The 26130-nt window shown below is 35.1% G+C and overlaps 3 protein-coding genes across 7 annotated transcripts; 2 read left to right on the forward strand and 1 right to left on the reverse strand.

The window, feature by feature from the left end:
* Positions 1-14123: 14123 nt before the first annotated feature.
* On the forward strand, positions 14124-16157 carry LOC107646464 (uncharacterized). The gene is made up of 6 exons (XM_016350646.1): positions 14124-14231; positions 14338-14479; positions 14592-14821; positions 14929-15145; positions 15553-15620; positions 15747-16157. Exons 1-6 carry the CDS (start codon positions 14124-14126, stop codon positions 16155-16157), a joined length of 1176 nt encoding a protein of 391 aa, XP_016206132.1.
* Positions 16158-17837: 1680 nt separating this feature from the next.
* Positions 17838-22402, forward strand: LOC110263185 (pentatricopeptide repeat-containing protein DOT4, chloroplastic-like). Of its 5 annotated transcripts, none has more exons than XM_088490936.1 (5): positions 17838-20164; positions 20590-20706; positions 20815-21644; positions 21818-21883; positions 22281-22402. In XM_088490936.1, the coding sequence occupies exon 1, from the start codon at positions 17934-17936 to the stop codon at positions 19899-19901; it is 1968 nt and encodes a 655-aa protein (XP_088347062.1). In that variant the 5' UTR covers positions 17838-17933; the 3' UTR covers positions 19902-20164; positions 20590-20706; positions 20815-21644; positions 21818-21883; positions 22281-22402. The 5 variants fall into 5 exon arrangements, with proteins under 5 accessions (XP_088347062.1, XP_088347064.1, XP_088347060.1 ...); XM_088490938.1 differs by having other exon boundaries at positions 20815-21559; XM_088490934.1 differs by having other exon boundaries at positions 21818-22402.
* Positions 22403-22495: 93 nt separating this feature from the next.
* On the reverse strand, positions 22496-24189 carry LOC148554717 (protein IQ-DOMAIN 19-like). Its single transcript, XM_088490939.1, has 3 exons — positions 23659-24189; positions 23272-23508; positions 22496-23175 (listed from the first exon to the last, which is right to left on the reverse strand). Exons 1-3 carry the CDS (start codon positions 23995-23997, stop codon positions 22609-22611), a joined length of 1143 nt encoding a protein of 380 aa, XP_088347065.1. The 5' UTR covers positions 23998-24189; the 3' UTR covers positions 22496-22608.
* Positions 24190-26130: the final 1941 nt, after the last annotated feature.

Raw genomic sequence — 26130 nt, forward strand, 5'->3', positions numbered from 1 at the left:
TTTACAAGTAGCAACTTCAGTAGCATTGCTACAGTGTACTATATCATTAAAATGAGCAATATTTTGAGATACAACATCAGTGCATTCATGACAATTTGTAGTATCACTTGAATTGGATAGTTTTATTTTACAATCATCAGTATTCTAGCACATGCTATCACTATTTTTATAAGGCTCTTCGATTTTTGGCTTACTAGTACTGACGCTACTGCTATTTGACAAGTTATCACTATTTTTACATGCTTTTTTCTATTTTGGACTCAGTAATACTAATGTTGCTACTGTTTGTGCATTGGCCTAATGCTTCAAGCTTATTGTAATTGCTGCCTTTATTTTCTTTTCTAACGATATTGTAGGTAAAAAGAAGGCTTGATGGTTCAGTTTGGGATTTTTGTCCTTGGCCAGCTTTGTTAGAGTTCCAAACTAGTTTTGGAATGTATATGTCATCAAATTTGTATAGTCCAACTCTAAGTGTGCTTTGAAGAAGTGTCTTCTTGGACACCTGGCATTTGACATTGCATAGGTAAGGCCGGAATTCGAAAAATACATTGTTGTCTAAAGCAAATTTGGAGACACTAACTAAGTTTTTGGATATGCTAGGTACATGCAAGAGTTTATGGAATTTAAAGGATTGATTTGAGAGGGTTGCATGCATTAAAGTTCTTCCAACATTAGCAATAGTCATATCTTTTCCTTTACCTCCAAAGACATGTTGTGATCCTTGATACTCTGATCCATTGATGAGGTTCATATGGTCGAAGGTGATGTGGTAGGAAGCTTCTGAATCAGGACACCAACCATTGTCCAAAGAGGCTGGGGGAAGTGTGAGCAGCGCTTGAGGATAAGGGTTGGACTTCCTTTATTGTTCTTGATTCTGCATTCCAGATCTGTTGAGAGAGCCAGAGTTGTGGAAGGCTTAGCTAGATGGAAGTGGTCTAGTTGGAGCTTGAAATTGAGAAGTTTGATACTGCTGGTTGAACCTGTGATAACATTGCCATACTGTATGTCCTACTTTTCCATAGAATCGGCACCAAGGCCTGTTTCCTTGCCACCACATTGATCTACCTCCACCTCTAAAGTTTCTGCCGCGTCTTGCATAGTCTCTGCCACCTCCTCTACTGTAGTTTCTATAATTGTAATTTTCAAATTCATCTCCATCACCTTTTTTAGCTACATTGGCTTGTATCACGAAGTAATCAATTTTCTTGAAACTTTCATGTACTTCTTCTTGTGCCAATAATTACAAATCGAATTCACTAACTATCATTGTTTCAGATCTTGCATTAATTACAGTAATGAATGCACTGAATTCCTTACTTAAACCTCCTAAGGCAGCTTTAAAATACTCATCCTTCGAAAGTGGAGCTCCTAAGGCAGCTAAAGAATTTGTTACCTTGTTCAATTTTATTAGATATTCAGTTGCTGATGATCCTTGCTTCTTTTAACAACTTTCAATTGAGTCTTGAAGATTCTGATTTTTTACTTTACTCTAGCGGCTAAATACTCCTCAAGTGCATTCCAGACTTTAAAGGCATAATTATATTCTACAATACTGTTAACAAAGTTGTTGTCCATTGAAGATAATAGCCACGCAATGAGGCACTTATCTTATTGTTCCCAATCATCAAAGGTTTTCGAGATTACTCTATTTTTTTATCTTCTTCAGAACTAAATTTTACTGGCATTAAACTTTGGGTGAGATGACTCTAGAGCCTGTTCAATTTGATGCAAGCAAGTGCTTGTCATTTCCATGCTTTGAAGTTGTCTTTAGCTAATTTGATAGTTGGAGGGAAGTTTTCTAGTGAATTTTGAACTGTTTGAGTGGTGAAATTTGGTGCAGAAGGTAGTTCCATGGATCTCAAAGCTCTAATATCATGAAATGTATCAAAAGCAATGAAAAAAGTTAAAGACAGGGATGAGAGTTAGAAAGAAATTAGAGAAAATAAGAAAAGAAGAGAAGGAAGAAAAGGTTCTAGCATTATGAATTGAAGCAACGAAATTACACTATACAATGGTAGGTTAATATAGTAGGATCAGAGAGAGAAAATAACAAACTAATGCTAAGTCAGCATTACAGAAAAACTAACTATATTTGAAAACTTTCACCCTTCTTCTAGTAGTTTCCAGCGATTGTACTATACTAGCCATAGTCCTAACATTATGCACCTTACTAAATTGTGGTAGGGTGCAACGATTTATCTCCCTATACACCCTATTAAATTATTTTACAATTTATTTGTTTAGCTTGTTCTTATCTATGGTCTCAAGTCTCAACTAACATTACAATAATTCCGGCAGATTGTGCGGCAGTTTTGCAACGGTTGTAGAAATCTGCCGCTGGATGAAAAATAGCGGCGGTTGATGCAGTAGTTGGTCGTGGAGTTGCTATCCCTTCAAATTTAACGGTGGTTATGGTCAACCACTGCTAAATGTAACAAAATGCAAGAGATAGTTACTGAGCCAGAATTTACTTTTAGCAGCGGTTTTATTCCAACCGCCGCAAATATGCCTAATTCCTCACTCTCATATTTGGATGTAGTCTCTTTTTAAAAACCAATAGAATATAAACTACTTTAGTTCTCCTAGTTTCATCAATGTTGTTACACAAAAATGTTGTCTTTTGCAAATATAGAATTTTTTTATTGGTAAATAAATTGAGTTTGCCCGTATTTTAGTTTTCGCTATATTCTAATTAGTTAATGTTGAGCAATATGTTTTAGTCACTGTTACCTAAACTGTAATACTATTTTTGGATTTATTTTATGTAAAAAAATTAATCACTTTAAAAATATATTTTTTTCAATCATGTGAACAAATTTACAAATTAGATTTTCTCGTTTACTATAAGATCTTATAAGTTTGCATTCAAGCATAAATGTAAAAGAAATATGTAAGAAATGTATCAGTTAATGCTAATTTTAATCGAGCATAAATTAAAGGTTTAATTACTTTATTGGTCCCTATACTTTTTCTCCTTTTAATTGGGTTCCTACACTAATTTTTTTTCAATTAGGTCCCTTTTAGCAGTAATTGGCTTAATTTTATAAGGACTCAACTAAAAAAAATTGGTGCAGGGACCCAAATAAAAGGAAAAAAAAGTGTAGGGACCTAACTAAAAAAAAAATTGGTACAAGGACTCAATTAAAAAGAAAAAAAGTACAAGGACCTAATTAAAAATTTCATGAAACTATAGGAACCAACAGAGTAATTAAACCTAAATTAAACTAAGGCTTCTTCGTAAATATACCTTATTCAACCTGAATCTTGAAATTCTTAAAGTAGTCACATATGTAATACTGCAACCAAAACCATTAAACTAAGGGGAATCGACCTAAGTCTTAAAATACAAGGTCAAAATTTCTCTTCGACATCATATTGACCTGGAAAAAAATACTCTGTCAAGAATCTATGGCTTTTTCACGTGTTACAGGATCTGATATTTCATCTCCAAACCATGACTTTTTGTTCGAAGCCCCCTATTTGCAACATGTACATGATCTTGTCTTTGCTGGTCATCCAAAGTTTCTTTGTCTTCTTCTGAGACCTTTTTGAGATCAGACTGCATGGAGATGTCAATTCCAATGGAGGAGATTTCATCTAAATTTTTTTCTGAATCAGTCTCTATCCCATCTAGACTATCATTAACTACTTTGCCTGAATATTTAGGTAAAACTGAAAATTTCAACATCATACAACAATATAAGGCTATTCAAAAGAAACTATGAACTCCTAATCCGTCAGATATTAATTTAGTGAAAACATGGTATGTTAATATCATAAGAAACTTTTAGAACAAAACAAAATAAACAACAATTACCATCTTCCTTACTAGTACTTTGGGCAAATCTCTTAGAAAGAATATCTATAATGTGCAATTTTATATACTTCATTTCCTCCTGTGATGCAATATCTAACTCAACAACATGGTTGCTTCTGAAGCACGTCTACATAATAGCAGATATAGTTCATGGTATTTTTTGTAAAATACACTATTTATTTACAATGAAATTTCTATATTAGAAATTTATTCTTTTACCTTCAATTCAGCAAGTATGTCTTCAGAGCTCTTTTCAGATGCACATGTCACAAAAATATATCCAAACCTCTTTTCGTGCATTGATTCCCATTTATGAAGTTCCTACAAATTTGAATGTTAACATAACAAATATTATTGCAACAAATTTGGTTCTCGTATATAAACTTAACATATACATTATTCAATTAATTAATAAGTGTATGCCTAAGGAACGAACTTACATGGTATAATTGTTTGCCATTTTTAAGTAATCATTGAAATAAGAGTGTCCTGATATAGCCTCCAACCAACACCTAACATTTATTTTACGAAACCATATGTTTCTAGCAACAATAATTGCATGTTCCAATGAAGAGAATGGAGAGGCTATAGCTATTTCTTTAGCGAATGTCGTGCTTGCATAGTATGACGAAAACTCCTCCATTTCTATTTGCCTTGTTACTCCATCATTTTAAAATAACTATTATTTATTAGTCATAACAATATTAAAATTGTTAATGATTATTAGATATGTTATCTTTTAATAAAACTGGCATTAAGAAAAACAGTAATAACGATATAGATACTTCATTCTGAATTAACTTTATATAAACAAAAATTGGAAGAAATGGGAAAAAGCTTTAATTCATCAAAGCTGTTAATCCAGTAAAGACTTCATTGAAATACGAAAATACAGACCGTAATGTAACCAACCAACTACATACAAAAGTTAAGTAATAACTTATTAAACACCACATCTTTAAAAATTATGTTGACCTTTCTCTTGTTTTCATTCTGAAACATCATCAATATTTTCAGAAGCATTGTCTGTGGGGTCTTCTGTATCATCATCCCTTGTCAATTGTAAATCTCTAATGTCTTCTGCCGTTGACATGTTCAACTCTGGCTATGGAGAAAAACCAACTTCAGCTTCTTCATTCTCTTCTCCAATGTCATACAAGTCTCGTGGCTTCACATGAAGCACTACGCTCTATTCTTTATCTACTTCATCGTCCACATAGTATACGAGATGAGCCTCTGATACCAATATGTACGATTCATCATTTTCTCGATTACCAGTGTGTATCGAATGAGAGAAGATAACACTAGTAAGACCTAAATGATCTTGTTTGATTCCTCTAGTAGTAGCCGTATCTGCCCAAACACACTTGAACAACACAACTGAGAACCGACAGCTATAATTCAATTCAATTATGTCTACAATTTTGCCATAATATGAAACACTACCAACAGCCACTTTTTGGTCACGAATGCTTGCATAACTTTGTGTATTAGACGAGACATATACTCCACTGTTTTGGGTTTTCATCCCTTTCTTCTTTGTCATAGTTCTAAACTTATACCCGTTGACATTGTACGCCCTATAACGTCTTGCTTGAAGTATAGGTCCACATGCAAGGCATTTAATCTCATTTGAATACCAAGTGCTCTCCATTGGAACTTGCTACCATATAACAGCCATTCTTAATTTTATCAAAGGTAGAGTATTATAGTATATGTTTCATGCTATCAAAACCATTGGCGTAATGCATACTTTATGCTAACCTCTTGCTTGAACCACTGAACAAATTTCCTGTGCACAATGCTATCTATTTTTTATTTCGGCCTTGTTTGATCTTGTAGCCTTCTCTTTGCTTTTTGTCTAAATGAACTATTTGAAATAGCATAACATTATTCGTAAATAGTGAATGGGTGAACAGATTTATATCCAAGATTTGAAATATAACATAAGATCACTTACTCAATAAATTCAGAAACAGCCTCGCAGTTGACTAGCACGTGACGATGTGCTTGATGTCGTTCCAACTTTCGGGAACATAGTTTCACATGCATCAAGGATTACTCCACTAGGTTGATCATCAACTCGCACCGGTCGATTCATCTTAGTCTCAATGTCATCCAGATATCTAGAGCAAAAAGTTATAATTTCCTCAGATAAGTATCCCTCCGGAATTGAGCATTTTGCTTGAGCCCTGTTGCGCATATATTACTTCAAACGACCTAGATGCCTTTCAACGGAAACCAATTCATATGAGTAGTATAAATTATTAATCGAACCGCATGTTGTAAACAGGGTTATATAGGAATTAACCTCTCTATTGGATATATCCACCGATAATGTACTGGTTCAATAATTTTTACTTCTTCTACAAGATGCACGATAAGGTGTACCATGACTATGAAGAACGATGGAGGAAAAATCATCTCCATACGACACAGAGTATGAACAACATGATTTTTCATCAAGCTTTAGAGGGTTCATGAACAATAAAAAAATTATAACTATTCAAATTTAATTTGAAATTCAAATGAAATAATAATATATCTATTTCAATCGAATTATAATATTCTATCACCGTTTAAGAAGTAGTTTTAAATTTTTTTTAAGTAGAAAAAAAGTTTACATTTAAAATTAAAGAGTAAAGTATCATTTATGTCCCCAACGTTTGGAGTAAGTCTCAAACATGTCCCTAACATTTTGAACGTCCTATTTGTATCCCAAACGTTTCTAAATCGAATCAATGTTGTCCTACCGTCAAAATGAATAACATTTCGTTAACGACATTGCATATGTGGAGGTTAAGTGAGTGAGCCCAAAGGTTAACATAGACACGTCTGCTTCTTCACGCCTATTATACCATTCACTGTAGCAAATATGAAACGTTGAAGAAATAGATCACTTCTACGCAACGTTTTCCATTCCAATCCTCCTTACCAAACACGTTTTACTCTTCTTCGAGGCTGATGGCAGGGAGGGGCTGCAAGGTAGTTGGCGGATCGTTGTTGGTTGTGTTGCATGAAAGCTTACACCTTTGTTCTGGTGACAGAGTGATTTCGTTCGACAAGGTATGTACGAGGAAAAAATTTTGTTTTTTGGGGTTTTATTGAGTAGTTCCACGAAGAATGATGGCCATATATGAGATTGTTTGCATTTTAGGGTTTAGTTGATTTTTTGTATTCCCAGAAAAATGTTCTTTGCTTATGTTAGTTAGGGCATGAATTTACTTTTTTTGGTGATTCAAGCTGTGCTTACGGTTGATGTTGTTTCACTATGTTTACCTGATGTAATAGGGTTTGTGGTTTAGGATGAGTTATTTTAGTATCAAAGTTTACCACCAAGGTAGATTTGGACTTCAATGAGGGCCTTTGAAGTATTTGGGTGGGAAGACAACTGTGATAGACTACTGCAATGAAGATGAGTGGAGCCTGATTGAGATTTATGACATAGTGAGCAGATAAGGGTATTTAAAGAAAGATATTGCAGCAATGTGGTACAAATCACAGGATCAGAGTACAGAAGAAGGCTTAAGGATGCTACGAACTGACAAAGATGCAATGGATATGACTAACATTGGGGTTAGGGAGGATATGGTGGAGCTGTATATAGTTCACAAAACTAGTGATATCCATGAAGAGGTTGAGGATGTACACATGTTAGGGAATACTGAAACTACCATACAAGTGAAGGCTGGTGGATCTGATGGGCCAGGTCCAATAGTTACATTTGAGGCCCATGTAGTTGGACAAGTGGAGATAAATTCTGGCCCAAATGTGGAGGAAGAAATTGTGGCTAAGAAAGATGGAACAGATGAATCAGATGAGGAAGAAGAGGGTAGTGATGGCAGTGAAGATGAGGACTATGAACCCAAGGGTGGTGAAGATGATAGTTGTGATTCATGGAGTTCTGATTCCAGAAATGGTTATTGTTCAGAAGATAGTGCTTCTGAAGTTGTGTTTGGTGACAGTGATGATGACAAGGAAGGGGCAGAGGGGTTAGTAGATGTCAACATCAGGGTAGGGGATAGATTCAAGGCTGCATCAACTCAAACCCAAACAGATGCAGCAAAAGAAAATAGGAGTGACAAAGGTAAGGAGAAGATTATTGCAGGTTTAGGTGATGAGGAAGAAGGATATGAATCTGAAGATTTTTTAGATATGCCTATTATTGATGATGATGATGATGATGATAGTGTTGCCAAGAAGTATCCGTTGCACAAGCAGCTAAAGGACATGAGTGAGTACAAGTGGGAGGTTGGAACTCTTTATGTATCAAGAGAGGAGTTTAAGGATTGTGCTACTGCCTATGCTGTACACACTGGGAGGGGTTTGAGGTTTGATAAGGTTGACCTTCGGAAAGTGAAGGTTACTTGCGTAGAGGGTTGCAACTGGTTTACATACTGTGGGAAGATGAAGAATGAGCAAACATGGCAATTAACCAGCTACCACAACAAGCATAGCTGTTCTAGAGAGTTGAAAATTGGGATTATGCATGCAAAATGGTTGAGCAAGCTATTTCCAAAAAAGATTGCTGAGAATCCAAAGATAAAGCTCTCCATACTAATGAAGAAAGCATACAGCAAGTGGAACGTAGAGCTGACTAAGTCTAAAGCTGCCCGGGTTAAACAGTTTGCACTTGATGAGTTACAAGGAACGTACATAAAGCAGTATCGGAGACTCTATGACTATTGTCATGAATTGCTAAGGTCTAACCCGGGTTCTACAGTGAAATTGCAAGTGGAGAGACCACCTGAGTTTGCTTCTGAGAGACCAAAACCGGGTGTGGATTTAAGGCCAAAGTTTCAAAGACTCTATGTGTGCCTTGATGCATGCAAGAAGAGTTTATGGTTTGCAGACCAATAATTTGCCTTGACGGGTGTTTCATCAAGACACCATACGGAGGTTAACTTCTCATGGCTATTGGCTGGGACCCGAACAACCAGATATTGCCAAGCCCAACAATCTCAGGGTGCTGCCAAGCCCATCGAAGAACGTCAGCATATCCCAACTCAAGTTCATGGCTAGGACACCTCCCAAATCATGGAAAAAGATGTGATGATTATGATGTGTGCAGTTTTATGTTTTCTGGAAACTTTATTTTTGAGTAAAAGACTTCTCTTTAGTATCCTTATAATGTGTGAAAACTAGTTTAAAGACTATAGTTTGTTGTCTCAGACCGTTATTGTGGAGCAAAATGTCTCGCTCTTATTTTGTTATTTTGCTGTGTATCTGTTGTGGTTGTAGCCAATGACAATGTTATAGTTAATGATTAAGTAATATGTTAGAGTTCTAATTGTTGTTATGCTCATGACTTGCTTGATTTAAATAAGAGGCAAAATATAACACTTTATTTCATTCAATTCATTTCCACAATTCAGATGAGTTCAATAAAACAGCATTGTAGCTGCACAATCTATCATTGCATTTAATTACACGTGCACAATTTATCCTTTCATCAAACTTAATTCAACAAAACATCATTTCATTACAATTTCATTGAGTTCAACAAAACAGCAATGAGTTCAATATCACTGCTATTTCTAAGCCAAAATACAAAGCACAAGTTAGGGATCTAATAATTTTCTCCTAAACCTCATCATCTCCAGCAACATTATTGCAGTAAAAGTCTCCTAAATTTGGTGGTGGTTGTTTTTTCACAAACCAATATTAGTGCAACTGTCCATCCAATTAAAGCAACTCCCACTGCAACCATGAACTTGAACTCAACCTTATCCAATTTGCCCTTTAAATTTCTGACCTTCATTCTTAACCTTGAAACTTGTGGGGATCTTCCTCTGGTTCTGCCCATACAAAATAGCCGCATTCTTTTCCAATCTAGACCAAACATGAGACAACCGAGTCACACCCACAATTTGTCAAAACATATAACTCAACAACAAATAAACACATGGCTAAACCTCACCCCAAAGTTAATGCAACCCTAGAACCTCCGCCCAAGATTTTCTACCGTCGATGAGGTGGCAAGCACAGGCCGTTCCCCACAGTAGCAAGTTGTCCTCCTTCGACGTGCTTGGTTTCTATTTTGTGTCGCCTGCTTGCTGCTTTGCATCGCTTCAAATTGGCATGCTTCATACTTTATCTTTTTTCAAGCAGAGGAAATCGAGCTTGAGAGAAGGTGCAACAGCAAGGAGAGGCCAAGATTTTACAATTAGGGTTTTGAAGAGGACCCTATTTTGACATTTATCTATTTATTTTTTCTTTTTAATTCAATAACGGTAACAAACAAATGCCCTGCCACCGTGTATACTAGCCTCTATGTATGCAACGCCGTTAACGAAATGTTAGTCATTTTGACGGTAGGACAACATTGACTCGAGTTAGAAACGTTTAGGATATAAATAGGACGTTTAAAACGTTAAGGACATGTTTGAGACTTACCCCAAACGTTGGGGACATAAATGATACTTTACTCAAAATTAAAATTACTAAGAAGATAATAATAAATTATAAATATAACAAACTTACAACTCAATTCCTATTAATAGAAGTTTAACATTATATGCAAAATAGTTCACATGCATTAAGATGATGATGATTACGGATCAATTTAAATTTTAAACTAATATAATGGTCAAAATTTTAAATTATTTTACCGATACAAATCAGGTCCAAAATTACAGGGTGATTTTAAAAAAAAAACAAACTTTTTGCTTTTAGTTTCACCCACATAAATTACCTCTGGCAGCCACTAGTTTACCCAAAACCCTAACCTAAGTCAAACCAGATTCACAGCACATTCACACGCCGTCTATTGGGGCTATAGCCCTACCACCCTCGGCGTACACTTCCGCCACAATCCCCTTTATCTGCTTTGCTGTATCCTTTTGCTGTTTGTTCCTCCTCTACTGCAAGTTGGTTTCGCATTTTGTGACGAGTTTCTTTACGCGGTTTGTGCTCGTGATTCCCCTAGGCTGGTAGTTGTTTACGGGCTTCCATTATCTCCAGGTGGCTGTGGTCCGTGTTCAGATTTATATTCTACTGCATTTGTGGTGAGTTTTTTTGTTTTTTTTTTACTTGAATATTATTTGTTGTTTTGCTCTCTGTCTATGTATCTGTTTACTTACCTCTGATTTTGAACTTTTTCTCTGCTACGTAAATATAAAATTGGAGTCAGGGTGCCTTGGTACACAGTTGCTGCTGTTCTGTTGTGGCGCTGTTCTTTCGAAGGTTGTGATCGTGCTTCCCTTCCAGTGACTTTGAGTGGCTCTGTTCCTTCTTTACGTCACTGTTTCGCTGCATTTGTGGTGAAATTTTCTGTTTTATTTTCTTGGATATTGTTTCTTGTTGTACTCTCTCTCAATGTATTTCTTTCATTGCATATGTTGTTGACATCTTCATCTGCTCTGCTACTTGGATACTATAATGGAGTCTTGGTGCATTGGTGACAAGTGATGCTGATCTGGGTGTAGGTGCAAGTTGTTGTAGGAAAAGTTGGTAGTGGATTGTGGATAGCTAGTAGACAAGTTTAACTCTTTGTCTCAGCTATATATTTTTTCCTTTATTTTTTGCTCTATTTTTGACTTTTTGTGCTTGTTGAAGTATGCTGTATTGAAGAACACAGAAATAAACAAATACAGAAGTAGAAAATAAATAAATGTATTGAATAAGAGAACATATTATTTTTTGAGTTAAGGATCTCACTCTACAAGATAAAGTGAATTTTTTTCTCTTTAGATCAATAATTGAAAATAAATGTCACTTTTGATTTTATTGATTTAATAGTAAAACTCACTTATTTTTTATCTTTAAAGTAGATTTCTTACTTTGATCTAAAAAAAGCTCATTTATTTAAAATTCTGTGTAACATGATCAACAAAACTCATTTAAAAACTCATTTTTATTAAGTTCCTCTTGCTTATGGTTTTTGTTACCAACTTGTGAGAAGTGGATATGAGCCAATTTTAATAAACATCTTGATTAGCAAGCTAAGTTTAAGGTAACATATTAAAATAATGCAACTCAATAGACCATAGTGAAGTTCAAAAGATAATAAGAAAAAGAATTTTTTTGTATAAATTTCTTTTTTTTAACAAATTAATTAATTCTCTTGTTAAAATATATTAGACCCTATGAAATTATCTAATTTGGCATTACTATAATGTATCCGATAAAAAAAATGTAGAACAACTAAATATAGTGAAAGCTTCACGTAATAGTGTTAACAATAACAAAACTTAATCCTAAAGCTAGTAGAAAGTTTCATGGTTGTAGAGCCACTTTAACTATATTGTTGACCATATTGAAAACTTTCAAAACACCTCCTTTTCTATTCGTAAATATTATTGCATTTCTTAAATTATTAATTTAAATGTTATGACTAATAGGAATAAAATTCTCAAGTAGAATGTATGGTAAGATTTACAATCATACTATAAAATTAAACTATTGGTGGTCAAATTCTCCATTCAAGATTTTTATCTACTAATATCAAACTCACTATACTTTATGCTGCTATTTATAGTAAGTTATTAGTACACCATTGAAAATGTTGACTGTTAACTTATTGTAGTTAAATTATTATTAGTAGAGTTATTAGTCAATTAACTTAATTAGAGTTACTTAAATTACAACACAACTTATAATTAGAAGATTATAAATAACCAACACTGTGATTTTTTATTATTGTTCAATAAAGAAATATTTCATAACATTTTTTTCTTTCTATCTCCATTCTCTCATTTTTCTGATTCATTGTAATTTTTTATAGCTTAAGTTTTCACAATGATAATATAGAATTACTCGTGACAGATACTAAAATAAAGAAATAGAAACCACTTATATCCATAAAAATTTATGACTTTTTCTCTTTATTTTCTTCTTTCTTCTTTAAAAAGTGTATATGTATGGGAGAGACACAACAATTTTATCGTAATTTTGTCATGTGAATTTAGACAAAACAAGATTAGAGACTATTTAAATAGTTCATGAAAACCTTTCATTTTTTTAATTTCTTTCTTTTTCTTTAGTTAAGTTTTTTTAAGAGGTATATGTACATAGAAGAGACACAAAAATTCTTATCATAATTCTGTCATATGACTTTTAACACAGCAAGAAATAAAGAACAAGATAAATTATGTAAAAAAAACTTGAGAAGGAAATCAAACAAAAAATGTAGCAAATTTTTTGTCTTAGACATGAATAATCTTTAATCTCAATAACTACTAGCTAAATACATAATATTATATCTAAAATTAATTAACTTAATTTATTATGCCTTTTCCTTTGGTTGCAGAAAGACATTTTTTTCCTTGTTAGATATGAGTACTTTTTCTTATGTTTTTGTTTGATTTTTTTTGGAATATTTTTTCTATTATTCATCATTGTCGTTTTCATTTTTTCTACTCCATATTTAATTCACACCATAGAATTACGATCATAGTTATTTTGTTGCTCGCACACTTTTTAAAGAAAATATAGCTAAAAAGAAAGAAAAAAACATTGAGAAAAATCAAGTGGTATCTGATAACTAATTACTTGTTATTTTAAATTATTATTATTCTATAGGTATAAAAGTATTAGATTGGAATCTTAAATAAAAAACTTGACCACCATTGTTAGACAAATAAACATTTAATAATTTATTTTTGAAATTTTTAGATTGTTTTGGAAGAGTTATGCATGTTATGATTTATATTTTTCATTTATGATTTGATTTATTATAAAACTCGTGTAAATTTAGATTTAATTTATTTTATTTAAGACTTATTTACGAATTATAAAGAACTAGAATATAAGTTTTTTCAACAAGTTCAACGAGGATCTTAGTTAATTTTCTCAAAATCTGTTCAAGAAAATTGTGCTGTGATACATTAATATCCTTAGTGTTTAACTATAACTTTATTAAAACCTTAATCAAGTTTGATAGACTTTAATTATGTTTTACTGAGTGATTAGTAAACTTGTTAATAGTATTAATTGGGAGTAACATACAGAAAATCTGTTTTTAATAGCATATTTTTGCGTTTTGTTCTGAATTATTTTTAATTCTCGAGTCTATTGCAAATGTTAGTCATAACCAGTTTAGAAGATATTGTTTACTCTTTTCTGAAAAAGACCACATTGAAATATGAATCGGTGTTGTGTATTTACTTTCAAGTATTCATTGTATTTTGTCATGTAATTTTAATAATTTGATTGCAAATTTTTCATGACAGATGTGATTTTTAGTTTAGGCATGTAATTTGTTTAGTTACATTGAAATTTTAAAATTATTCCCATTTTATTATTAGTTTTTTGGTAGATTCTACTATCTAATAAGTGTTAGTAGTTTGTGTGAAGGTCTGAAAATATGCCTAGGAAATTGCGGTACAGTTGTATCTCCGATGCCGGCATTGCTGACAAAACTCAGCATATCAATGCTCAGACGTCCGGAAAAATAGATCATTCCGTCTACCATGTATTGAAACACAGCTAGCTCCATCAACTCAAAAAGATGCTGGTGAAGCTTCCGCACGATGCACAGAGACTGACATGTTGATGAGCCTGCCCAAATATCTTCGGAGGATGAAGATTATGATCCCGAGGCTGATGAGGTTGAGTCATGGGATGATCACGTTGATAACTTATATGCCGAAGAAGAAGCTGTACACTGTAACAAGCCCAATGGTCGCAAGGATACGGATTATTGGAGTGTTGTTGTAAGCGGTAAATTTTTTTCCTGCAGTCTTGATTATTTAATTATAATTGGATGACTTTAGTATTCTATTTAATTTTTAGGCAACGATAATGCAACTAAACCTTGTAATTTGTTTCTTAGACGCTGGCGTCACAAGAACGATGAATTTGAGCGTCAAGGAGGCTATAGTACTTCCTCCTGGTAGACAAATCATTCTGGAGTTTAATACAGAGTTGCAACCGATCGGTCAGGCAGCTGGATTATTAAGTAGATTTTTAGGGAGTTTTGGTGCTGACTTTCAACATTTTTCCATTAATGAAGAGAGTTGGAAGACAATGGACAATACTCTGAAGGAACATGCATACGACACAGTTAGGTATAATCTTAAATTTTGTAGCTTATTAGTTATGTAAAATTAGATCAAATTCCTTATTTTTCTCTTTGTTGACATGCATTGCATTATGTCTCAAATTTTTAGCGAGCCTTTCGGTATGAGGAGGACGACAATGGAAAAAAAAAGCAGATAATGATTCAAAGGATAGGAAAAATCTGGAAGGAAGCAAGAAACAACTTATTTCACAAGTTTTATGACAAGAGAAAGAGTTTAGAAGAAAATGCTAAGCGTAAACCATCAAGAATAAATGCACAGCAGTGGAAATGGTTCCTTCAATATCGTTTTAAAAGACTCTACGAAGGTAATTAACATTGAATTGACACTCCACTTACTGTTCCAATTTTAAACATTTTGAATACCTGAATTAAATAATTGATTGAAGGTGATAGAATTAAAAAGCCAAAAACCCAATCCAATAAGTTTGTAACCCTAAAGAAAAAATACCGGGTCACTATTAAGGAGTCATTACATTCTAAAATTCATTGCATGATCAATTATATTTGTGTCTTTATTTACAGAAAAAATATAGATAGAATGCTCTAAATCGATCGAAGCAACTTTATACACATACTGGGGGCTCTAAGACAACGACAAGGCTAAAGGATGAAGTGGTAATTATGTGTGTATGACTTTTCATACATTTTTTTGTGGTTTGTGATATTCTTTTTGTAACATGTATGATTTTGTAAATATTTAATGTGATTATAGGAGAAAAAAAAAAGCAAAGGCGCATTGGTAGAGGAAAGATATTTATTATGACTCATAAAAAAATGATGGCTTGTATATGAATGATGATACACGAGTTGTTGGAGTAAGTATTAAATAAGAATGATTTACATCTCTTGCTCTATTCATGTTGCTAACTTCGAAATCACAATAATCCAACTCTAGTATGTTTGTAGGAAGCGATTGCGAATATCGAGAGCCAAGATGATTTCTCGAAGGAGATTTCACTTACTGATTTATTTGCGCAAGTTGTTGGAAAGGAGCATTCAAGACGAGTTCGGGAGTTAGGTTTTGGGCCATGTCTAACCGAAATTATTCGTAATACTACACAACAATCGAACTCTGGAGTACAAATTGAGGAGTATCAGAGGGAGATTACAGAATTGAAGTCAGCAGCAGCAGAACAAAAGGTGGAGATTGCAGAATTGAAGGCAGCAGCAGCAGAATATAAGGCAGAGGCAGCAGAAGAGAAGGCAAAGAAACAGACCATGGAGAATTCGGTAAAATACATAATCCAACAGCAAGGAGACACTTTGCCACCTGAAATTGATGCACAACTGAAGTCTTTGTGGAGTGGAGCAAAATAGATATCTTTTAACAATTTTTTTTTGTTTTCTTTATGAACAGTACACTTTGAGGACAAATTGTTATTAACTATTTTATTTTGTGATCTATATGTGTCATTTAGAATATCTTAGCACTATGTTTTACATCAAGTGTGTTTTTTTTTAACTGTAATTGCAAACATAATTAGTTAAATTAATACGTAACATTTTTAAATTAAAAGATTTTTAAATGTTGATTGTGATATGAACCCAAAATTCAAATAAACTATTTAAATGAAAGAAAAAAAATTACTTTTAGCGGCGGTTACTATCGAACGCTGCAAAATCCAACTTTTGTAACTAAATTAAATAGCGGCGGTTATCTAACCGCCACGAAAAGTGTCTCAAATCAGCCCTGGAAAGCAACAGCGGTTCCTAACCGCCGCTAAAGGTTTACCGATACCTTTAGTTTCAACGGTCACTCAACCATTGTTGTATGTTTAGCGACGATAAAAAAACCGCCCTAATCCGAACTTTCAACCGCCGTTATCTGCTGCTCCTGTTGTAGTGTAAATTGAGCTTATAAAGATTCTTATTTAACTGCTTTTCATACTAAATCATTGCATATTAAATGGTTTTACATGTAAATTTTAAAACTTTATATCTTACAACCATTAACATAAATTTGGATTTTTTTTTCAAATAAATAATTTTTATTTACTAAAATATATAATTTGTAGCGTATTTGCATCACATTCGTTTACATTATAAATAAGATATTTAGATTTTGAAAAAAAAAAAAGAAACACATATCGGGTAAACGAGATATGTATATTATTATAAAAGAAAATTACGATTAAATAATATCAATAATTCAAACTTTTTGCGTACAATTAATACTTAAAAAGGTTGGTGGAAGAGATTAAAATGAAGGAATTAAAACGGTTATCTCTCTTAATAATTGGTACACAATTGAAACGGTTATTTCTCCTATCCTAACAATTGACACGGGTAAATAAAATAAACAAAAAGTGGACAGAGAATTGAAACAGATATCTCTCCTCTACACAATTGAAACGGTTATCTCTTTCTCTTTCTCTGTCAATCTCTCCTAACAATTGACACACAATTAAAACGGTTATCTTCCCTTTCTTTCTCTATTTTATTTATCCTCATGAACTTCACGCTTTCCATTTGTTTAAATTTAAATCAATTCAATTCGATATATAATTTAATATAAAATTTTGTATATACTCTTTTTGAGTACTAATTGTTCAAACATATCATTCGTTTTAATCTCTTCAACCAACTTTTTTTTAGCACTAATTGCACTTTAAAAATTTAGATTATTGATATTATTTTAATTGTAATTTTTTTTATAATAATACATATATCTCGTTTACACGATAAACAAAATATGTGTTTTTTTTTCAAACTCCAAATATCTCATTTGCAAATGAAAAATGTACAAAATAAAACTTGGTTTATCGTGCAAAGGAGATACACACAAATTTATCTCATTTACACGGTAAACGATTACAAATTATAAATACGCCGTAAACAAGATAAATCATATGATACAAATTATAAATACGCTGTAAATTACATATCTCGGTAAATAAATTAATTAAATTATTTATTTGAAAAAAAAATCCCATAAATTTAAATAGAAAAAAAAAAAAGAATGTAATCAAATTTCCTTTAAAACATTTGATTTTGTTAAGGTGATAACCCTGTTATGCCATGCCCCTTCCGGCCTTTGAGGATTAAGGTGATCCCAGTTCCCAACCTCTGGCAGTGTGCTTGTCTGTTGTCATAATGAGCATTCTCCAATCCGCAAAAGTAGTATTCCATCTTGGAATCTCCTCATCCGACCCCAAGAAGAAGACCTTCATCCACCTCTCTCCTTCTCACTGCAAAACAAAAGCGGCAGCAGCCAGGTCAAGAAGAACACCGGAGCGGGAGGACACCTTCGCATGGAACAGCCTCATTCAGAGCCATCTGGCAAACAACGAGTTCCCTCTCGTCGTCTCCGCCTACCTCCAAATGCTTGAGCACCGCGTTCCCCTCGACACGCGCACTCTGCCGCGCGTCCTCGATGCCTCCCGCCTCATGCGCGACTTCCCCCTCGCCAAGCAGCTCCATGCTCATTCTCTCAAGCTCGGCTTCTCTTCCCACCACTACGCCGTAACCGCCCTCATTCACATCTATGCCGATCTCGATACCCTTCCCATGGCCCAGAAGCTCTTCGACAACTCCCCTTCCCGCAATGCCGTCTGCTGGACTCTACTCGCAAGGTTGTATCTTCACGGCGGGAACCCCACCCTCGCCCTTGCTCTCTTCCATCAGATGCTGGCGTTGGATGATGGCGTTGCTGTCGACCACGTCGCGGTCGCAACGGCCTGCAGCGCCTGCGGGATGATGAGGTCTCTCCCTCAAGCAAGGATTATGCACGACGTTGCTAGGAAATGCGGGTTGGATTCTGATGTTTTAGTGTGCAATTCGCTGTTGAAGATGTACAGTGATTGTGATAGCATGAGCGATGCCCGCTTGGTGTTTGAGAAAATGCCTTGCAAGGATGTTATTTCTTGGACATCAATGATTTGTGCTTATGTCAAGAGAGGAGGATTCAATGAGGCTTTCAAGTTGTTCCGGGAGATGATCAGGGCTGGTTTCAAACCTGATTCCCATTCCATCTCTGCTTTCCTTCCTGGGTGCGGAAGAATCGCCTCACTCAATCAGGGTAGAGAAATTCATGGCTACTTGCTTAGAAACGGGATTCATTCTAACCTCAGGGTAAACAATGCACTTATGGACATGTATGTAAAATCCGGATGTATCACTTCTGCTTCCAATGTTTTTGCTGGAATTAACAAGAAAGATACCATTTCATGGACCATAATGATATTGGGATATAGCTTACATGGACAAGGGAAGCTTGGAGTTGATTTATTCAGGCAGATGAAGAACTCAAAGGTGCTGATAGATGACAGTGCCTATGCTGCTGCCCTTCTTGCTTGCAGTACTGCCCGCATGGTTGAGGAAGGAAGGATTTACTTCAATCTTATTAGGGTCCCCACGGTTGCACACTGTGCTCTGAAGGTGGTTCTGCTTGCGCAGTTTGGACTTTTCATGGAGGCGAGGACCTTTATTGAGGAAAGAGGGATTGAAAAGCATCCTGAGATACTAAGGAAACTGCTAGAAGGCTGTAGGATGAGTGGCCAATACACTATGGGGAAGCAAATTGTCGAGCAGCTTTGTGAATTGGAACCTCTAAATGCTGAGAACTACGTCATGCTTCTCAATTGGTATGCAGGCTCTGGAAAATGGCACATGGTGCAGAAGATGAGGGAAACAATTAGAGACATGGGTTTGAAACCCAAAAAGGCTTATACTTGGACATTGTTCAGGAACAAAGTACATGTATTTGGAACTGGGGATGTATCTCATCCAAGATCAGAGAGAATATATTCAGAATTACAGGGTTTAATTGAGAAAATGAGAGCCAAAGGACTTGAACCAAATTGGGATTTCAGACTCCATGATGTAGATGAAGAGAGGGAATGCATTCGGATAGGGCATAGTGAACTCTTGGCACTTTCTTTTGGGCTCATCAGCTCTCATGCTGGACCAGTACGTCTTGCGAAGAATTCTCGGATGTGTAATGGTTGCCACAGTTTTGCAAAGTTTGTATCGAAGATGATTAGAAGAGAAATCATCTTCAAGGACCCAAATTTCTTTCACCATTTTAATGATGGCCTTTGTTCATGTGGAGACTTTTGGTGATTATTTTCTGACTGCATTTGTTTCCTTGAGTTGATCATTTTCATCATGAAAATGATATGATGACCTACTATCCCTTGACACATACAATCGACACATTAGAAAATGATGGAAGACAACAAAAAGAAACTGTATCTCATATCAATATCATCCAATGAACAATTAAAAAAGGGGAATTAAGTGAACCTCCTCCCGCTGACTGCTTGCTTCATTGCCACTGCTGGCAGCTGCTGAACCGCAGGCGAGTCTCCATTCCCCTGGTTCAGGTATAAGCTCATCACGTTATCTTTTCATTCTGCGCTCACTTCCATTTCACGTGTACTTTGCTTAACCAAATTTGTGTTCTGTAATCGTTTTCTGGCACATAATTTTGGACACCGGTTTCTATTTGTAACTTATCTAGTGTTGCATAATCAGCATTGCATTGCACTATGCTTTTCTTCTGTGTTGAGAATTGAGGAAATAAAAAGAAGAGAGAACTGTCTATTGCAAATTATGAGCATTTGGGGTTATTGAGTAACCTAAACTGAGTATATTATTCCTTATCAGTGATTATAGCTGGATTCCTTTCTGTTTCTGATTGTTAACTACATTTTATTTATTTATTTATTTACTATGAATTTCAAATTATGGTTCAATATAAATGTGCAAGGGTATAACATGCTAGATTTGTGCTACACTTTATGTTCAGGAGAGTGAAATTTCAATTACTTGTTGATGACATGGCGCAGTATGAAGTACTTGAACAAATTGGAAAAGGTGCTTTTGGTTCTGCACTTCTTGTCAAGCATAAGCATGAGAAGAAAAAGTGAGAAATCCAACCTACATTACATTCTTTTTTAAAATTATAAAAAGTAACTTATCTATGTCTATAGATTTGTGCCTTCATGTTAACTTTGCCTTTTGATTTATGTAGATATGTTTTGAAGAAGATTTGCCTTGTCCGTTGTAACGACCCAACTTCTAGCCCGTCATGACCAAGTCTAGCAGCTAGGCGCTACTATTCAGTTGACTTTAGGGACTCTAGACCATATATTAAGTGTATACATATGAGACTGTAACGCTAGTCGAGAATCACGTATCTAGTCGAGTATATCGGAATAATTGTAAGTTAAGCAGATAATACAAGGAACAGATAAGCATAACAAGCATAATCATAGCATACATGAAATGCCCATAGTTTGGGACCCGATCTACTTATTAAATAAATACAAAAGAGCTAGCCCTCTAAAAGTCTATCTAGAGCAAGGGTGCGGATCCGGAGCTCTCGGGAACCCCTGGCCCATCGAACCCTAGCTCGGCTGCAGGGGATGGTGGTGGAGCGTCGGGCATAGGTATATCAGGAACCACTTGATCCTCTTGACCCTGACATGCCCTATGACACACTGCTAGAGGCTAACACAAAACCTTAAGGTATCAAGTTAATGGGTTTCCCATCTTATAAACTCCTCACTCTTCCTTGCTTTTTTTGATGTAGGACTAACTTCAACACTCCTCGCGCTTGCAACATTAACACATATGTATATACTTAATATATGGTCTAGAGTCCCTAAAATAAGCTGAATAGTAACGCCTAGCTGCTAGCCTTGGTCATGACAGGCTAGAAGTTGGGTCGTTACACCCGTCAAACTGAGCATTCCCGCAGGTCTGCGAACCAGGAGGTTGGTTCCGAATAGTGTTTCGACAAATTAAATTCCAGACATCTTGTGTTGTTTTCTGTTATCTTCAATCTCCTAATTGTTGTTGGTGCGTATATTTGTGTTCTACAGGAATTTATCGTAGGCTTCAATCCTTAATATGATTACGATGAATATTTTTGGCATTAAACTAGAAAATGATTACCCAAAGTGTTCGAAAATAACATTATTCATGGATAAATATTTATATCATTCTTCTTTTTCCCATTTTGTTCTGTGTAGATGGAGCTCATTTCCAAACTAAGAAATCCATTTATAGTAGAGTACAAAGATTCATGGGTAGAAAGGGTACGGTTCTTCTTTTTTTATCCTCATTTAATTACAATAATGGCCTCTATAAAGCTTGCTTTCATATCATAAAATTTTCCAAGAAGTTAAACTTAGTCTTATCTGATCCTAAGCACAAATTCATTTATTTATTGTTTTTATTTGTTGTAGCAATAAGAAATTAGTGTAAGCTTTGATATCTTGGACTGCATCTGAATATTCAGAGCAATGTTGAGTAGCAGACTATTATAGGTTTTAGCCTTTAGTAGTCGTTGAATGTAATGCTATTCATTTTCTTGTCAAAATTAGTGCTTTTTTTCCTTCTATTACTACAGTTTTGGATTCTAGGTGATTGTGATGACATATAAATTCATTGCAACTGCTTCACGTTGTTCTATTTTCATACCTTCATTCTCAGGATTGCTATGTATGCATCATTATAGGTTATTGTGAAGGACGAGATATGTAAGTCTCTGTTTTCTAATGTTTGTTTAGCTTATATTTTATTATTCTATATATTCTTTCATTTATTTGCTTTTATCATCTGGATTATTGACACAAATTTCGTAAACAACTTGAAAATTTTTCCTCACTTGGTGAGAGTCCAGTGCTTATGCGTAGACATGTGTAATGGATACTAGTGACGAGGCCTTAATTTTAAATTATGATAACGGGGATGACTTAAGCTGTAGTGTCCTAAATTGAATTATTAGCTTTGTACATAACATAAACATAAACAAGTGAATTCAATAGTAGGAATCACTAGTCACCGTGCTGCTGCCAAAAGAATTGCGGGAGCTGTCCTTTGTTGTTGACCCATAAAGGTTGACAACCCAATAGTCTAAACTTCCAAGGTCAATGTGTGACGAGTTTAAGTGCAGATTTTGCCTTAGACCATTTTGTGAGGTGCTAGGTTCTTTGGTAGATTCTGGGGACCTGCTTTTCTGCCTCTTTCCCCATTTGGGACGTTGTTTTGGCTCACTCTGAGACCTTGCTTTTGCCTTGGAAGACACTGTATTGTTCATGAAATTTGGGGATTGTGATTGCCGGTGAGACACGGGGTGTCGCCGAGGAGTTGACATGGCCATTGCTGTTGTGTTATATTCCGACAAGCCACAGTAGTTTTCTGGGCTGTTGGGTGCTGTGATTAAACTGTTATCATTGTACTCAAATTGTCTTTCTGAAACGGACTTGTGCTTCGAATAGAATGCCATGGATTCATGCTTTATTCCCTCAAAATGCGAGCGATCTAGTGACTGACTTCTGCTTTTCAAAGCCTCCAGCATTTCTTCCATGGTCATATCCTTCGGTTCCTATGTACATAACAGCCATATTTATTGCAAGTACTAACTAGATTGGATGTAACTGACCATATTTTACATTTGGGAAAAAAGTTTATAGAGGCTTACTTTATATTCTTTTATGTGACCTTTCCTCTGTGGAATTTGTGTATGTTGCACAGGCTGTTTTCCATGAACATTTGCTTCCTCTACCGTCTGAATTCTTTGAATTCGAGCTCTAACTTGTATGGTCATCAACGCATGCATGCTGCGCAGCATAGCAGTTGTTTGTTTCCTTACAAGGTGACCCCTCACTAGTGCTTGTATCTTGACTAATCCCTTTAAAGCATGCAATGCTTTCCTAGCCTGAAAATTTGTATGTACCATGTTTCATCAAACCTATTAGAAGGTAGGGTGTGAGAAAGGCTATTAAATTGTCATAACACAACGTGATGCGCTCATCAAAGAAGACATGGCCGTGAAAGAATCTAGAAAAATATAGGAGAAATCTATTACCAGATACGAGCGAAAGGCAGCTTGAATCATTGTAGCTGCTGAATTTTTAGATCTGGTGTCACTAGGAGCCTTGAACTCTACTATTGGAAGACTCCTCCTTGGAGTCTGAGCTTGCAGTTTGGCAGAGTCACCGGAGTCAAAAGATATGGAAAATTTATGCCCTGCCATCTTGCCTGATGTTCTTCCAATTGTTAGTCTTCCGAAGCTCCATCTGCGTTTCACTTTGGGACTATCCGCTGCAGCTCTCTTACTCTCGGCACAGACTGCGTCAATCTTCTTGTACTTATCCTCCTTTTTCCCCATAAGAAAGTTTCTAATCCATTTACCGGCCTTCCCCATTTCAAGTCCAGTTAATGGAAACTTGCAGCTAAAGAAAACAGAACTGGTACAAATACTTTAGATATTGCTAGTTTTAATCTTGTTACACATGTATTATATATGCTGCATTCACTTCTACTTTCTCGAATGACTCTTTTGCTGTTATTTAACTATCCATAACTGGCTTTGGCCTGCAGCGCAAAACTTTTCCCTGGTAAAGCCACTTGCCACCCTCCTGGAGTTTCATAAATAAAATTCAGGAAGCATTCAAATTCAACTTTACAGTTTACACTGCCTCAACGTCATTTCAAGGGCCATTAAATTTTTCTTACTATAGAGTTTAGTAATTATATTGGTGGACCATGCTGGCAAGTGAAAATCAATACGATTTCTGTTTCCAACGTCACCATACTATTATTAAATATAAAAAAAATCACTGTTCTGTTAACTTATTTGTTGAGGCTTATCCGTGATCCAAGGAGCCATACAGAATTTATGTGTGTCTTATTTGGAATGTTGCTTTTGGTCCTATAAGACACGGTTCTTCGGACTCGTAACTTAGTAAAAAGAAAATAATCATAGATAAGATTGGACCATTTGCTTCTCTAGTATGAGAAGATGATTGATTGTATCATTCAATTGCGGTATCTGTAAGTTAATATTGTTGGACAATAGTATATTCACACGCATTACTAAAATATGTGGGGTTGACTTTGATCTCATCTTTACTCTGTTGTAAGCTTTTGGCATTGATTCAGTCAAGGATTCGAAGTATAAGCTAATCACATTGGCCGCCTTGTACTTACATTTAGTTGATTCGAAATTACTAAAAATCTGATGCTGCAAAGGAAAAATAACGGAGAGGAAAAAAATAAATAAATGAAAATGAAAAGAACGCGTTCTTACCTTCACTGGGTTGCTCTTTATATCTCGACTTATTAGTCCAAGACTCCAAGTCATTATCAAAATATTTCAATCTTGACAAAACATATAGCAAGTCTTTTGATTACTCTAAGGTTTAAACTCTTATAGATGATAAGCCACTGATATTTTGAATCTGGGGGATTCTTCTCTTCTTATTTATTATTTTGTTAGTGAAATACAATTATTCTTAATAAAAAAGATATTAAATAATAATGAACTGTTCATTATAACTTGAGAGATCTGTTCACAAACAAAATATTTTTTGATGGTGTGAGAGTATAGGATGTTAATTCTATATTATAACACAAATGACCCGCCACATAATCATGATTCAAAAGTCCACCACTGGAATGCAAGGGGCTGTTTACTTGTTCTCGAATCTTAACTATATAACCAACCACATTAGTTTACATTGAAACAAACCCAATCACCTTCCTCTCATCTTCTGTCATTCTTGATCTTCATGGCTTACTGCATAGATCGCCGAGCTTGTTAGCTATGATTCTGATACTACTGCTATTACCCATGATCATGACTGTTAAAGCAGACCTTGCTGATGGCTTCTTAGGTTCTTAAATTTTCTCTTTTTATTTATATATATGCTAATACTATTTGATAATGCATATTAAGTCGTAGTAAACTAATAAGAACTAAGCATCTAGTTCATGACTTAAAACTTTGACACAATGTTAAGGATTTGGTTTATTGTTGGAGATAGGGCTGGACGCGAACCTGTGATGATAGTCACGCGTCATTCCCCAATGTAAACCAACTCCTACTCCAATGATCCTAATCACTTCAAAGAAGGATAAACTATCTTTTTCGATTGTAGGTAGCATGAACTATGGTTGCCAACCAGACTTGCCCCTCATCATATCAGCTTTTGATCACAAGTATTATGTGTATGCTTACTTAGTGCAACTAACAGCAGCTTTTGTTTCTAACCATATATTGATATCGTAGCATGTTTATGGGCGCATTGTGGGGTTGGTACATGTAAGAGGGAGATAGCATATACTTACAGATGCCATTGCAACCCAAATTACTATAATCTTCTCAATTACAGTAAATGTTTGTATGAATTCCACAACACTTTCTCATCTTCACAAATATAGTCATATATTTTAACTGCTTATTAGGTTCTCTTGGATCTGATTGTTCCAGGCTTAGACTTAAAGTTGCCAATTCAACTGCTACTGTCACTGTTAATCAAGGTGGGACTGTTTGACT

This window comes from Arachis ipaensis, chromosome B6 (genome assembly GCF_059453495.1).
Source record: "Arachis ipaensis isolate K30076 ecotype BB chromosome B6, ASM5945349v1, whole genome shotgun sequence".
Classification (NCBI taxonomy): Eukaryota; Viridiplantae; Streptophyta; class Magnoliopsida; order Fabales; family Fabaceae; genus Arachis; species Arachis ipaensis.

What these genes read in the sequence shown, in the direction of transcription:
- LOC107646464 (XM_016350646.1), top strand. Translation starts at nt 14,124, where the DNA reads ATGCCTAGGAAATTGCGGTACAGTTGTATCTCCGATGCCGGCATTGCT. An exon ending in AGGAACATGCATACGACACA is followed by an intron (nt 14,822 to 14,928) that starts GTTAGGTATAAT and finishes TCAAATTTTTAG; the next exon opens with CGAGCCTTTCGGTATGAGGA. An exon ending in TTTTAAAAGACTCTACGAAG is followed by an intron (nt 15,146 to 15,552) that starts GTAATTAACATT and finishes ATGTGATTATAG; the next exon opens with GAGAAAAAAAAAAGCAAAGG.
- LOC110263185 (XM_088490934.1), top strand. Translation starts at nt 17,934, where the DNA reads ATGAGCATTCTCCAATCCGCAAAAGTAGTATTCCATCTTGGAATCTCC.
- LOC148554717 (XM_088490939.1), bottom strand. Translation starts at nt 23,997, where the DNA reads ATGGGGAAGGCCGGTAAATGGATTAGAAACTTTCTTATGGGGAAAAAG. An exon ending in CTGCCTTTCGCTCGTATCTG is followed by an intron (nt 23,509 to 23,658) that starts GTAATAGATTTC and finishes ACAAATTTTCAG; the next exon opens with GCTAGGAAAGCATTGCATGC. An exon ending in GTCACATAAAAGAATATAAA is followed by an intron (nt 23,176 to 23,271) that starts GTAAGCCTCTAT and finishes TTATGTACATAG; the next exon opens with GAACCGAAGGATATGACCAT.